Genomic DNA, 15752 nt, shown 5'->3' with positions numbered 1-15752 from the left:
TTGCTATTGTTTCTTGCATGGAGGCTCGGGAGCCCCTCCAGAGCCTGCCCACAGCAGCCCGGCCTCAGCGGGCCTCCGTGCGGAGACAGCCCCGCGCTCCGCCTCCCCTGAGGGTGTCCTTCCCAAGGGCTGCCGGGGGTGCGTCTACCTCTGGAGCGACGGTTAGGTCAGGACGGCCGCCCCGGGGAACCTGGTGCGCATTTGCACACCAAGCAGGCCACGCAATGGCACCCGCCACGCTCTCCTGGCAGGGGGGCTGGGCTGGCGAACGCCGTCGGCAGAGGCTTCCGGCACCCGTGGGCGGGTCACCCCTGCGAGTGCCCGCCAGGGGTCCCTTCTCACGGCTCAAACACCAGACTCGACCACATTTGGAAAAAATCTAATTTATTGCACTGTCTCAAAGCACAACTAAAATTTAAACCGGAAAGGAAAACCGTACAAAGCACTGAAGCTAAAAGTAGTTTCAAAGTATCAAACTAGACTCGGGTTTAATTGCACTAAAGTCCCGTGGGCTTAGGAGAGCTCTGCCATCTGAGAGGAGCCGGACAAGGCACAACAGACACACACAGGAGCCGCAGCCAGCCTGGGCCGGCCTCTGCCGTCCCCCAACCTTTCGGTTTAAAATAAGGGTTCTATAAAAGCGAAGTGGGATCTGGGATTTCAGCATCCTGTCCTCGTTTAGACCTGGAACGCCTCCATCTTCGCGGCTGGCTGGTCCTGTCAGGGAACGTATTTTATCGCTCTTCACCTGTGGCCTGGGGCTCCCGGACACACTTGCTTAGTAGAAAACAGGCATCGAGTAACTGGGCCCTGGGCCAAAGGCAAGCTAAAAACAGCAGCGAGGCTGGAGGCCCGCTCCCGAGCTGGGTCTGGGAGGGGGTGGGGGTGGGGCTGGGGGCGGGGCGCGCGGCCGGCCCCAAGCCCCGTGGCCCAGCGGCCCGGCGAGCAGAGGGGGGCCCTGTAGGCGGAGCCCACGGACCGACGGCCGACGGCCGGCGCGGCCACGGTGGGCCCAGTTTGAACCTTCCGGGGTGATCAACCCGATGCCCGCCTCTCGGGGCCAGCCGGCGGGTCCCGTGACGGCCCTGCGCGTTGAGGACACGCAGAGGGGGGACGCCCGCTCTCTGTGACGCTGCAGCTGGGGACAGCGCGGGCTCAGGCAAACCACGCAAAGGAACGAAGGGCCCTTCCAGTGGTTTCAGAAAAGACGTTTCTCCTCTAAATTTGTCAGAGTTGATCTCAAATGAGGTATCTTATGCAGGTTTGTAATACAACGAACGAAAAAGGCAATAATTAGTAGACTCATCCCGTGAGGATGCTTCTGGTCCTTACGATACCCGCCAGCAGCATTAGTTAAATACTAGTCTAGAGACGTTTCTCGGTTACTAACGTGGCTGGGCTCCCCCACGTCCGGCCGCCCCTACCTGGGCCTCCGCTGCCTTGGAAACACGCGCACCTCTCCCACCCCGTCTTGTCCACCGGCCTTTACTGTTTGGGCTGAAGCGTGTTCTCCAGGAGGCGGCCGGGAGGGCGTGGGCGGCGTGTGCGTGCGTGCGTGTGCGCGTGCCGCATCCGGGCACAGCCCAGCACCCCGCCTCTCAGACGCGGCCCCGGTTCCCCAAGCGGGGCGTCCGGCGCGGAGCGTGTGCCGGAGCCCGCGTCCCCGTGGTGGCAACGAAGCGGTCGCCAGGCCACCCCCCCTCCCCCCCCCCCCCCCCGCGGTCAGAGAGTGCCGACCTCCGGCTCCGTTTCGCCGGGGGTTACCCACGCGGCCGTCCCCGCACTGGGCCCGGAGGGGCCGGAGGACAGAGCAAGAGCTCAGAGGCGCTGCCGCTCTGGCCACGGCTCCGGGCCGCTCGGCTGAGGCCGTGGGTTCTGGAACAAGACGGAAACAAACACGGACGAGAGCAAGCGTGGGCCGTCCGACCCGGCCCCACCTGGCTGGCCGAGAGCTGGTGAGGCGCGGCCGAGAGCGAGCGCCACCACCGCACCGCGTCCGCTGCGCGTGCGGGCTTCCTCCCTCCTGAGCGGCCCTGCCCCCGCTCCTTCAGATGACCTCCCACTCGTCCTCCAGGTCCTCGGGGTGGGGGGTGGGGGCGTGGCCGCCGTGGGCGCCGTGAGAGTGGCTGAAGGTCTTGGTCAGCCGCTGGAGGAGGTAGCCTGGGGGGCCCACTGCCCACAGCTCGTCTGACGAGGTCACTGCAGGGGACGAGAGCCGGCCACACGCTCGTCGGTCAGCGGGCCCGGGTGGGGGACACACGCGGAGAAGGGGCCGCTCCGCCATCCCGACCCGTGCCTCGGTTTCCTCAGCTCGAAAGCGGGCGGCCCAGCACCCTGTGCTCCTCCTGGGAGACTCCGGCCAGCCAGGTGCCAGGCGCCCTCCCTCTGGTGTGACCCCCGGCTCTCTGGAGAGCGAGCCCGGCGGGGGCAGCCTCTGGTGGAGCCCCTGCTGACACTGCCCGCGGGAGCCTCGGACCCAGGGAGAGCCGCGCAGCCCCGAGCCCCGCGGAGCCCTGGCACCTGCCTGTGAAACACGTCACGTTTCCGGGAATCTTCTTCCAGTAGTCTCCGGCAGGGTTTTTGTCGGTGACGCCGTACCGCCGGGCGAGATCGCCGTTGGGGCAGCGGGCCCACACGGTCCTGGTGCTCAGGGCCAGCTGGCAGGCTTGCAGCCCTGCAGGCCAACAGCGTGTCCATCTGTCCGCATCCCTGCTGTGACAGGACAGACCGCCCCCTCCCATGGGGCTGCTCCCTCCCCCCACCGGACGGCCCCGCGGTGACCGTGCCCGGCGCCTGCCGAGGGAGAGCAGCCCCACCGGCTGAGCCCGCGAAGCTGCTGGGAGCCCGGGGCCACAGGACAGAAGGGTCCAGGCCGGGCGGAAACGATCCTCCCGGAGAGGACGCCGCGGTGAGGGGGGCTGGCTGGGTCCCTCAAACAAGGAATGTTCCGCTAGTGGCTCGCCGGTCACCTGCCTCAGCACAGCAGCGGAGAGGAGACAGAGTTGCTGCGTGGGGGACAGCCTGCCGGACGGACCAGGGGCCCGTGTGAGGGGACAGCCGGGACCCCCCTGCCTCGTCTCTACCTGGCACGTGCTCCCAGTCGGTCCCCACCGGCATCTCTTCGGTGATCCCCGCCCGGACGTGGACGTTCCACCTGCTGTCGAGTGCCCACAGCATCTGGTCGTTGGGGCTGGAGTGCAGGCTCACCAGCGTGACCCCAGCAGGCTGCAGGCAGGAAGGGGCTTTCCTCAGGGAAGGAGGCGGCGGGACGTGTTATTTTTGGAGCCGGGCCAGGAGGTTTGGAGCCTGACACGGTGCAGGAGGTGCGGGGCAAGCCGAGCGGACCCCGTCCTGCCTCCGAGCACGGGGCCTCACGGGGAGAGACGCCAGCCCCGCCACGGCAGGCGAACCCACGCCGAGGGACCACCCACCCGACCAGGAGCCCCAGCTGGTCAGCACAGCAGGTCCCGAGGGACAGAGAGGCAGGAGAAGGAAGGGCGGCAGGCAGCGCACACGGGGACCTGGGCTGGGACGGTGGCAACAGAAGAGCACCGTGTCGCCCCCGTCCACATCCCTGTCCGACAGCAGGTGACGCGGGGGAAGGAAGGCCAGCTCTGGGGAAACGCGTGCTGAAGGATCCGGGCCTGCGAGGGCCCTCCAAGGACGCGCGCTCGGGCACACGCGCACAGCTTCGTGCTCAGAGGTGAGGCGACCGTGGCAAAGTGCTCACGGTGGCTGAATCTGGACTGAAGGGTCTATGGGACTTTACTGAAATACGCCTGCAGGGCTTCTCTTGGCCTGAAGATTTTTCAAGGTAAAAAGTTTAATTAAAAAAATTATAGAAACAAGAACACCAAAATACGCCATTGCTCCCGTGGGCACGACAGAGGTGTGTGGGGAGGAGGCCCCAGGATGGGCCCCAGGAGCTCCATCCAGGGGTGGGTGACCTGGGGAGGGGCGAGGTCTCCCCACTCCCTCTGAGCCCTTGCTTCTGCTCTGCTTTTTGTCCGGACGGGACACGAGGAGGGCGAGGCTGACGGTGACACAGCTGCTGTGAGCGTCCCAGGAAATGGGGACTGGCAGGCAAGGCCAGTGACCCTGTCCCCTCATCCCTGCCGCTCTGACGTGGGAAGATGAGACCCTTCTCGTCAGGCTCTCTTAAGGTCACACTAGACACTGGGTCGAGAGCCGGCACAGGCCCGGCCCTCGGTGGCCTCATGACCAGTGTCAGCTGAGAACAGGCCATCATTTAATCCCTGCTGTCTCTTCTGTAAGCCCCATGCCTGCTAAGGGCCCATCCAGAGCCACCCACCTGGCCTGGTCCAGGCGCAGCCCTGGGTCCTGACGAGTGACAGGAGGGCTCCTCTTGGCGCCAGCTGTCCTCTGATGTGTCCCCTCAGGCAGTGACGTTCCTGGCCTAGCTGGTTTCTCATCCGAGTGGACACGATGCTGGCCTGCCCTACCCCTCGGTCAACCTGTGTCCATATGCCACATCGCCTGGTCCATTGTCCACTTTTCATGGGACAAGAGTAAGCCCCCTCAGCGTCCTGTTTGCCACCCACTGATCTGCTCTGGTTCGTCCCGGGGCTGCCCACCCCTCAGCTAGATGCCTCTCTGCCTGTGAGGACACAGCTGTCTGTAGGGTCCCAGCCTCTGATCACTGGTGAGGACCAAACCCTAGGGTCTGGCTGTTGTCCCCCTACCGACCCGACACTGCCCATTTTCCTGGACCTCTTGGTGGTCCCTGCTCTCTCCCTTGGTCTTAAGCCTGCCTTCCTGGTCAGCCTCGACTGGAACCGAATCACTGATCCAGGGGACACTCACAGCGTCTTCTGCTTTGTGCTTCCCCCCTCCTGGCTGTGGTGACCCCACTATGCCTCACGCCCAAGCCTCACCCACACGGTGGGCTTCCCGCTGTCACGCTGACATCACATAGCTGCCAATCCAGCCGGCAGGCGCCCTCGGGGCATGTGGGCAGAGGGGGCTCGCCTTGTTCCCCTTGCCCCATCGAGGTGGTCGGGGGGCTCCGGGCCTCTGCCATGACTCACCACCCTGCCGTACTTCTCGGCTCCCGCAGCTCTGGGCAGGAACTTCCTAACCCCTGGATTAAGGAATGGATGAAACACCGCCCCAAGACGCAGGGGCACCAGGTCCCCAGTGGCTCAGCTCCTGGGAGGCCAGGGACACGCGGAGGACGGCAAAGAGGGGGGCACAGCAGCCACTCTCTAGAGAGCCACCCACCACCGGGAGCCCCGGCACCTGCCCTGCCTGCTGCTGGGCCCCCGGGAGAACACCCAGGGCTTGGAGAATTGGAGGTCCTGTAGCTGCTGTGGGCGCGCTTCGAGAGACGGGGAACCTCCCACCTCCCCTCAGTTGGGACCCGACTCTGGCCACTCCAGACTCTCTCACATGGAGCCCAAAGGCGCACGAAAAACCACACGCTCCAGCCTTGCACCAGGGGCCATCTGTCCACTGGGAGCGTTCCAGGGAGAATGGGTATTAGTCGTAAGACGCCTATTAGCAAAGGGCTCCCTCTTCGGCCGCATGCAAGGGAACCCTGGCTCAGCTCGTCAGGCCTGAGGACACGGGCCTGGGGAATCTCGGGTAGCAGGGCAGACTGGGCTGACTGTGCAGGGGAAGGGAATCAGGCAGGAAACATAAAAGGCTCTGGAGGCTAGTTTCAGATAAGGACAGGTGCTATCAAGAAGTAGAAGGCACAGAGGTGCCTGGGTGGCTCAGCCAGTTAAGCATGTGACATCAGCTCAGGTCTGATCTCATGGTTCATGAGTTTGAGCCCCGCGTCGGGCTCTGTGCTGACAGCTCGGAGCCCAGAGTCGGTTTCAGATTCTGTTTCCTTCTCTGTCTGCCCCTCCCCAGCTTGCGCTCTGTCTCTCTCTCTCAAAAATAAACATTAAAAAAAAATTTTTTTTAACTTTCCCTCTTAAAAAAAAAAAAAGAAGAAGTAAAAGGAGCACTGTGATGGGGGAGGTGGCCCCGTGACTGGGATGGCCAGGTAAGGAGGTAGCCTGAAGGTCACACAGAAGCTGAGGGGCAAGGGACCAGCATGTGAGGCGGAGGGGGGGGGGGGGGAGTGTGTGGGGGGGGTGGGGAGGGTGGTTTGTGCAATTTACAAGCTTTTAGTGACTGTGCTAACCAAACCGGTCCCTGCAGCAGGCCAGGTGGCCGAGATGTCACTGGGCAGGCACAACCCCAGACAACAGTCACCAGCATAAATACGAGAGGTACGTAAAACCCCGAGTCACCTCCAAACGCCAAGCCCGAGATGCACAGGTGAGCTGAGGGACCCCCCGCCCATTTCCCGTGCCCACTGGAAAGCCGGGAGGGGCTGGCGGGGCTGTGAGCTGGGGCTGGACCCCTGGGACCACACACAATGCCACAGAGCGTGCCCAGGCCTGCCCTGCTCCGGGCTCTGCAAGTGCTGTGTGTACGAGAGTCCAGTGTGCTTGGGCATTTATACCAGGTTACCCCCACCCCCCGGGCAGCACAGACACCTGTCTGCTCAGCGTGGTTGGATCCACATTGGTTTTGCCATGAAACCCCCTTTTACCTACAACATCTATTTCCATCCCATGATCTGGGCTTCCCTTTGGGAAGTGTTGCTCTAGGCCAAGCCCCATCTCGCCCCCATTCCATGGAGAACGAAGGCACTCCAGGGAGGGGAGGGAGAGGCAGGGGCCAAGCGGAGGGAACAGGACTGTGTCCTCATAGCACTGGTAGAGGCACCGCACACAGTCCCACCCACGTCCCGAGTCGTGGCCCCACTGAGACACAGGGTCTGTCCCCTCTCCTGGAATCTGGCCTGTGACTTCTTTAACCAATAAGACATGGCAGAAGCAACTTGATGGCAGGTCTGAACCTGGGGTCCGGGAGCAGTGACCACCTAGTGGCTCTTCCCACAAGGGCCCTGCGGCGTGAGAAGCGGGCTATGCAGAGGCCGCACAGAGGCGGACGCGAGCACGGGCCCCCCAGGCCCAGCCCTGGGGGAGCCCAGAGGAGCCGTCCCCGCAGACCGCCTGCTTCTGAGGCGTAACAATAATAAACGACTGTTAAAAGCCCCTAACTTTTGGGGTGGTGTCTGTGGACAAGCAGAACGGAAGACAGAGAAGGCTGTGATGGGCCAGGGAACAGGGAAGAAAGAAGCGGGGTGTCACGACGGGGAAAGAACAAGAGAGGGTGGCTGGAGAGGCCCCCGGGAAAGAGGCAGGAGGGCGAGGACAAGGAGAAAGGCCATGCGAAGGCCAGGCTTTGCATCGTCTCTCCCTCCGACTCGGGCTCTGCGACCTCTCACACGTCTTTGGGGGGCCCTCAGCTCCCCCTGCTCCAGGGCCTGGCCGTCGACAGCTCTCCCTCTCCGCCTGCACCCACCCTGTCCATCCTTCTGGGGTCCTCCCCAGAAGGCCCACCCGCCTTCCTGCATTTCTCCCACAGAATGCACTGGGGGTTCCCCTCGTGGCCCAGGCTCAGCCTGAGTCCGCACCCCTCTGCGCCCCGTCATCACCCCCTCCCCGCCCACTCTCCCTCCGCACACCCTTCTTCACCCGGCAAACCCTGAGCCTCACAGCCCGGCCTGGTGACGTCCACCTGCCTGAAGGTGTGCGCTGCTCCCTGCCTGCGCTGAAACGCCATCCGAGCCAAGCTCTTGGCTTGCTCTCATCCAATAAAGGGACAACTTTTTATCGAAGGACCACGCGCACCCAAAAAAGCACACAAATCCTAAGTGTGTAGCTCGATGGGCTTTCATAATCTGAGCACAGCCGGGTAACCACACCCAGATCTGGAAGCAGAACACGAGTCTGAGTGTCTACCCAGTCACCACCCTCCCTGCTCTGCAGACCCCACACGGGACTTGAACCTCCCATGGAGCGGGTGGCTCGGAAGCTGCATGTGAAAAAGGTAATGGCACTCCCCAGCGGGCCCTCCCCCACCCCCCGAAGCTGGAGGCCTTTCCACAGGGCAGCCCAGGGAGGCCATGGGGAGAGGGAGGGATGTAGGCCAGTTCTCAAGGGCAGAGGAGCGTAAGTGGGCAGAATAAAGCACACACGGATGCTGGGAACTGCACATTGAAAGAGGAAGGGCAACCCATCCCTATGCACATACCCTGTGAAGTCAACCATCCTGCAGCATTTCCCACACTGGGTCCCACGGAACACCCCGCCACCCCCGCCGGATGCTCATGCTGCCTGAGGTCTCGGATCAGCTGTCTCCTGCACACCTCCATCTGGGGCCACACAGTCATTTGTTCCAAAAACAGCACCTTCAGTGCACTGGGCCCTGTGTTAGGCACTGGGGAAACCTCAAGTGCAGACAAATTACACACCCCTGGCCCCAGGAGCTTCCATTTTACTAGGAGGGCTGGGCAAGGGATAACTCACCAATGCAGTAACAGAGGGGGTGGCGAGGAGAGCCCTGGGGCGTGAGGGGTGGGTGACCAGGAAGGTTCCCTGAGCTGGTCACCCCGGAAATGCAGGCCAGGCAGGCCCAGCAAACGCAGAGCCTGGAGGGGAGCAGGAGGTGAGGTGGCTGGAGTCCAGGGACGGAGCAGGAAGAGGTCAGAGGGCGTCAGGGCCACGGGCTGAGGGAGGAAGTAGACTTTGTGCTGAGTGAGGTGAGAAGCCACTAGAAAGTTCGGAAAACGGGAGTAACATGAGGTGACCCTGGCTGACCTGGAACCCGGGTGAGAGATGGCCAGGCCCAGGGACGGTGGTGGGGGCCTCAGAGCAGGCCTGGAAGGCACAGGCCACAGAGTCTGCTGGAGGACGGGCCGTGTCATGCCGGGATGGGGCCGCTCCGCTTATCTGGACCCCGTCAGAGCAGGAGCGGGGCCACCGTGCGTTGATAAACATAAACATGAACACATGCGGCTGCTGAGTCAGAGACAGAAGACAGGGAGAGGCCTCGAGTGAAAGAAGCCGACGGCCCTTTCCCAGAGAGGAAAGCAAAGGCTTGAGACGCTGGCGGGATGGGGGGACGGCCCGTGGGCCGCTGAGTGCGAGCGCCTGCGAGGGCCGCACGGACAAGCAGGACAAGCAGGACGCGTGCTAGTGCCACAGCCAGCGCACATCCCTGGGACGAAAGAAAATGACTTCACTCTCTCTGGGGGAGATGGTTTCGGACAGGTAGTTCCCAGTGGGAACCAGTGCAGGGTCCCGGGAGCTGGGGCTCCCATGTCTTCCCGCCCAACGAGCCGTAGCCCGCTCCCCTGCGGCTGGCCCACGGTGTCTCGCCTCGTCACCCACTTCAGCAGGCTCCCTGGACCTTTGCCGGATTTACTTTATGAGCTCAGTTTTGTTTTTTTTTTAAGTAATTGTTACCTTTGGGTTTATTCTTTTTTTTTTTTAAATTTTTAAATATTTATTTTGGGGGGGGGGGAGAGAGAGAGAGAGAGAGAGAGAGAGAGAGAGAGAGAGAGAGAGAGAGAGAGAGAGAATGAGCGGGGGAGGGGCAGAGAGAAGGAGACACAGAATCCAAAGCAGGCTCCAGGCTCTGAGCCGTCAGCACACAGCCCGATGCGGGGCTGGAATTCAAGAACCGCGAGATCATGACCTGAGCTGAAGTTGCTTAACCACCTGAGCCACCCAGGTGCCCCAGGTTTGTTCGTTTGCTGACTGTTTCAATCTTTTTAAATTGAAGTATAATTAACATACTGACAATGTCACATTAGTTTCAGGTGCACAGCATACTGATTCAACAACTCCATACACCCCCCAGTGCTCCCGACGCCAAGTACAGTCACCATCTGTCACCAAACAGCACGATTACAACATTGTCGACTATACTCCCTATGCTGTGCTTTTCGTCTTTGAGACTTATACTGTTCATTTCTTTGAAAAGCACTGATGAAAGCGGGGCGCCCACACCCGGGTGGCTGGAGTGCGTGCCTCTTGGGCCTTCCTCTCGAGGCTTCTGGCTGAGCCTGGGCCCTCGGGTTCACTGGCTGCGTCGCCGTGAGAGGGACTCACAGCACCTTCCGGTCGGCACCGCAAAATCCGGGACTAAGTGAGCCCGCGCCCGTGAATGGACAAAACCGAGCACACGGGAGGCTTTCGGACAGAGCGGGCATTGCTCAGGGCCCCTGCCACCACCCAGTGAACAAAACAAACTCCCAACCACTAGGCCATACCCTCCCACAGGCTCCTTAGAGAGAGGCGGAAAACAAGTAAAAAGGACTTGTAAAAAGCGATTGAGGACACTTAATTGTTAATACTTTGATATATTTTTAGCTTTTTTCCCCATGTAAAGCTCTCTATTTAAAAAAAGTTTTAACGTTTATTTATTATTGAGAGACAGAGACAGAGCATGAGCAGGGGAGCGGGAGACACAGAATCCAAAGCAGGCTCCAGGTTCCAGGCTCTCTGTCAAGCACGGAGCCCGAAGTGGGGCTGGAACTCACAAACCACGAGATCATGACCTAAGCTGAAGTTGGACGCTCAACCGACTGAGCCACCCAGGCGCCCCTAGCTCTTTATTTTAAACAAAAATCTGGCTTATGTTATTTTGTGTTCTGCTTTTGGCTCAGTTCACAATATAAGATGCCTTTCCCCAGGGCCGCCACCGCTGTGACTCCAACAGCCGTCACCTGGGGCGGTTGGGGCGGGGGGGAGATGCTTCTTGAAAACCAAGGCTGAACATCACTGAGGTGCTCTCAGGAGCATCTGTAACTGAGTCCTTCTGGTGCCCAGTCCGGGTGGGGGTGGGAGTGGGGATGAGGGCTCCAGGGAAACTTCTGTAACTGCCAGGATGGTAAAGAAGTGGTCAGCAGGAAGGGCTGGGCACTGGTATTAAGCATGACTCAGGGATCAGGAGGAATACAGAGTGAGGTCATTAGCAGTCCCCAGAGACCTGGCGGGGGACCGGGAGTGGCCTGGGGCCCTAGAACCAGACTGCAAAGGGGTACGAAGTGAGAAGAGGACTAAGCCTGTGACAGAGGGCCTGGAAGGCACAGGAGGAAGCAGAGGGCAGGGGAGAGGGCTGCTGAGCCTCCAGGAGGGGAAGGGAGAGGGGATGAGGAAGACCAAGTGATGTCCTGGGGTCACTGGAGGAGGGGGAGGGCTCAGGGCGTGGGCCCAGTCCAATCCTAGAGTCTCCTCAGTGGAGGACCTCTTCCTTTAGCACGGGCCTGGTCACAGGGAGGGAGGGGACCGTGTGGAAGAACCGTCAGGCCCCCATCCCCCCCAGCCGCACGGGCCCCCACCATCCTCTACGACACTGGGGCCCTGGCCCTGACAAGGTACACCTTTTTTTCCTGAAGGACGAACAGAAGAATGTCTGTGGAAGTGGACAGAAAGGAGGTTCTGGAAACTCACTAATCAGCACCGGCCAGGCTGCCGGCCAGGCACTCAGCCCCCTACCCATCCATCTAACCCATCGTCCACCTATCATCACACACCCACCTAGCCCTCATGTCTCCACCACACTCGTGCCAATCACCAGCCCACTCACCACCCAGCCTCCACGCAGCCTCCAGCAGAGATTCGCCCGGACATACCTACCACGTGCCAGGCACTGTGCTTGGTGCTAGGGATTAATTTTCTTGGCTCCAGGATATTAAAGTCTGGTGAGAGACACATCAGTAACCAAACAGTCCCACAAAAACACATAAGACTGCAACCGTGAGGGGTTCTGAGAACATACGATGTGGTCAGGCGAGGCCAGGAGGGCAGGGGAGAGCGTGCCCGGCGGAGTGAGAGCACAGGGAAGGAAGGGGCGAGGGGGCGACACTGGACCAGGCGGCTGGAGTCGGAAAGACGGGGCGGCACCACACAGGGCCGGTCTCACAAATTGCAGGGAGGTCTGCTGGCACGCGGGGCTCGCAGACTGAAGGTGTTCGGAGAGAGAAGGCAGAAGATGTGCCTGCGGGCAGATGGTAAGAAATAAGACGCACCTACAAAAGTTTTCCCAGCTGCACGGAGGACTCCAAGGAGGGCACAGCATCCTGGCCTCTTCGTGAGAAGGGCGAAGGTGGGGGCAGGACGGAAAAGACAGGCGCCTGCCTAGGGTGACACGGGCGGCAGAGGGTTCCACAGATGTCGCCTGCCCTCTGCCACCACTCTGAGAGCTCCTGAATACGGCCCGAGACATGCGGTTTCACAAAAGGCAACCGGAACGAGCCCCAACAACCCTCCTCCCCGTGGGAGAGCAGGACCAAAATGCCAGGATGGGGGTGAACAGGAACCGGCACAGGCCATTTTGAAACCAGGAAACTTGTTTCTGCTGAACCCAAGTCCTCCAGAAGGAAGGTGAGGAAGGCCAGGCCTCGTGGTTCTTAAACCTTACAGTCTCCAGGATTTGTGTGTGGGGCTTATTAAATGGCACATTCCTTACTACTCAGCCATAAAAAAGAATGAAATCTTGCCATTTGCAACGACATGGATGGAGCTGGAGAGTATTATGCTAAGCAAAATAAGTCAGTCAGAGAAAGACATATGATCTCACTCGTGTGTGGAATTTAAGAAGCAAAACAAATGAGTAAAGGGGGAAAAAAAAGAGAGGCAAACCAAGAAACAGACTCTCAACTACAGAGAACACACTGATGGTTACCAGAGGGGAGGTGGGGGGACGGGTGAAACGGGATGGGGGTGAAGGAGGGCACCTGTGACGAGCCCTGGGTGACGCATGGAAGGGTGCTGAATCACAATATTGTACACGTGAAACCAGTATAACGTTGTATGTTAACTATACTGGAATTAAAACTAAAACTTAATAAAATGAATGAATAAATGAATGAACGGACAAATGAATGAACGAACAAATAAACAAACGTCATGTTCCTGGGTTTGGGGCCAGCCTTTCCGCATGAGACCTTGGGTCTAGGGCTCAGAAATGACCTTAAAAAAAAAAATGTTTTTTAAATGTTTATTCATTTTTGAGAGACAGAGAGAGACAGAGAGAGACAGAGCTTGAGTGGGGGAGGGGCAGAGAGAGAGGGAGACACAGAATCAGAAGCAGGCTCCAGGCTCTGAGCTGTCAGCACAGAGCCCAATGTGGGGCTCGGACTCATGAACCGTGAGATCATGACCTGAGCCTAAGTCGGACGCTCAACCGACTGAGCCACCCAGGCGCCCCAGAAATGACCTTTTAAACCAGCACCCCAGGTAATTCTGTTCAGGGTATCTGTGGGTTACCTTCTACAATGCTCTGCACTCTGTCAAGAAGAAGGCAAGACTACACTACCCAAAGTGGTCTGCAGATTTTACTGCGATCTCTGTCAAAATCTCAGCTGTTATTTCGGCAGGAATGGAAAAGCTGATCCTTAAATTCATACAGAATTGTGAGGGATCCCGAACAGTTAAAATCATCTTGAAAAAGATAATTTTGGAAGACTCACACTCTCTAATTTCAAAACTATGATGAAGCCACAGTATTCAAAGTGTGGTACTGGACGAAGGACGGGCATATACACGCGTCAGTGGAGCAGAACTGGGAGTTCAGAAAACAGTCCACGCAGTCAAGTGATTTTCGCCAAGACTGCCAACATCATTCAACGAGAGCACAGCCCTTTCAACAAATGGTGCCGGCACAACCGGACTGAACACATTCAAAAGGAGGAGGCCGGACCCTGACCTCACGTCACATACAAAATGATCTTCAAGGGGCTCAGAAATAAATGTAAGAGCTAAACGTGGCAACAAAGATGACACCAAAGAGATGTCACCATCTTAGAGATGACACCAAAGGCACAAGCAACAAAAAGAGAAAAGACAAAATGGACCTCATTAAAATTAAGAACTTTTGTCTACCAAAGGACACCATTAAGAAAGTGAAAAGACAGCCCACACGATGGGAGAAATATTTGCAAGTCCCATGTCTGTTAAGGGTCTAGTGTCCAGAATAAATAAAGAGCTCTTCAACCAACAACAAGAACACAAACAACCCCATTCAACAGGCAAAGGACTTGAACAACGTTTCTCTAAAGAAACACAAATGGCCCACGAGAACACGAAAAGATGACCGGCGTTAGTCATTAGGGAAACGCGAACCGCAATTGCGCAGCACCATGCCACACGCACCAGGAGGGAGAGAAAGAGGAAGATGGAAAAGAGCGAGAGGCGCCGATGTGGAGAAACGCCCCCTGCTGGAGGGAATGCCAAGTGGTGCAGCCACCGGGGAGAACAGTTTGGCAGGTTAACCTCCAAAGCTTAAACAGAGTTACCATATGAGCCAGAAATCCCGTTCCCAGATATGTGCCAAAGAGCTGGGTCGGGCGTTCAAACGAAAACCACACGAATGTCCAGAGCAACCGTCACGACAGCCACGGAAGCTGGAAGCCACCCAGGCGTCCGCCGCCCGACGAGTGGACAAACGGAATGTGGTCTAGCCATACCGTGGAGTGTCACCGAGCCGTGAAAGGGCGGAGGCACCGTTGACGTGGATGCACCTTGAAAACACGATGCTCTGGGAAAGAAGGCAATTGCAAAAGGCCGCTTATCATGTTAAGCCCCTCGCTATGAGATGTCTAGAAGAGGAAAATCCATACGGGGAAAAAGCAGATGAGTGGTTGCCAGGGGCTAGGGGAAGGGGGGCTGGAGAGTGGCTGCTCCCAGGTAGAGGGTTTCCTCAAAACCTGATGAAAACCTTCTGGAACTAGACGTTGATGAAGGTTGCACAACATTATGAATGTGCTAAATGCCACTAATGGTAACTTTCACGTTATGTGCAGTTTACCACTTTTTTTTTTTTTTTTAAAGCAAAAGCTGGGGCGCCTGGGTGGCTCAGTTAACGTCCAACTTCGGCTCAGGTCACGATCTCATGGTTTGTGCGTCTGAGCCCTGCTTTGGGCTCTGTGCTGACAGCTCAGAGCCCGGAGCCTGCTTTGGATTCCATGTCTCCCCATCTCTCTGCCCCTTTCTGCTCACACTCTGTCTCTCTCTCTCAAAAATAAACATTAAGGAAAAGAAAAAAAGAAAAAGTTGACAAGCCTCAGTTTTGCTGATGTACTATTGTTTTGCAAAACATTATCCCTGGGGAAGCTGGGGAAATGGTACTCGGATCTCTATTATTTCTTACAAATGCATGTGAATCTGCAATTATCTCAATAAAAATTTCAGTTAAAAAAAAGAAGTAGGCAAGCTAAAATGTTGGCTTATTCATATTCAAAACTTCATAAAAATGAAAAAAAAATAAAGATTGCAAATATAAAATGGAGTAAATAAGGAATTTAAGATTTAAGAATCATTTGGAAATGCTAAAGAATATTTATAGCTTCGGTGTCCTTCCAAAGGCTGTGAGCGTGTGAGTATGCGTCCCTGCTCCTGCTTATTTTTGTCTTTTAGAGAGGAGTTACAGGACAGGCGTGGGGAGAGAGCCGCACCCCCTTACTGGAAGTACCCAGGGATTTAATTACAGCCACCAACAGGCTTTGATACTGACAAATCAAAGGGCTGCTCGGGGCCGTAAAGTTTCCCTTGAACAAGACCTCACAGGAAAAAAGAAAACGAGCTGCTGTCCTACGTTCTCAAAGGATAAACGCCCCTTACTAATTATTAGGAGTAAGAACGCATTTTATTTATTCCACGCCACCAGCATTACAGAATAAACCACTGCCCTTTCCCAGTAGTCGAGAAATCCTACAGGCAGAACTTGCTGTATACACTGAGACCCTGGCCAGGCCCTCGGTGCAAGTGGAGGAGCCATTTTCGTGTGATGGACCATCCCGCCCTCCCGGGGCCCACAGGGACTGTTCTCAGGGTAAGGGCTTCACCTTAGTAGTCAAGTGCAAAGAAATACTTCTCAGC

General features: G+C 57.8%; 1 protein-coding gene across 5 annotated transcripts in view; it reads right to left on the bottom strand.

Moving 5' to 3' along the window:
- Positions 1-367: 367 nt before the first annotated feature.
- The window catches only part of TECPR2 (tectonin beta-propeller repeat containing 2), a 107930-nt gene continuing 92545 nt past the window's right edge, over positions 368-15752 (bottom strand). For all 5 annotated transcript variants that reach the window (XM_053224957.1, XM_053224960.1, XM_053224959.1 and 2 more), the window contains 3 exons: positions 3084-3225; positions 2525-2674; positions 368-2199 (listed from right to left, as the gene is read on the bottom strand). In XM_053224957.1, coding sequence (XP_053080932.1) covers positions 2048-2199; positions 2525-2674; positions 3084-3225 — 444 coding nt within the window. In that variant the 3' untranslated portion in view covers positions 368-2047. The remainder of the gene's footprint in view (positions 2200-2524; positions 2675-3083; positions 3226-15752) is intronic.

This window comes from Acinonyx jubatus, chromosome B3 (genome assembly GCF_027475565.1).
Source record: "Acinonyx jubatus isolate Ajub_Pintada_27869175 chromosome B3, VMU_Ajub_asm_v1.0, whole genome shotgun sequence".
Lineage (NCBI taxonomy): Eukaryota > Metazoa > Chordata > Mammalia > Carnivora > Felidae > Acinonyx > Acinonyx jubatus.
The sequence above is the reverse complement of the archived record's forward strand: the minus strand, read 5'-3'. Positions and strand labels throughout refer to the sequence as shown.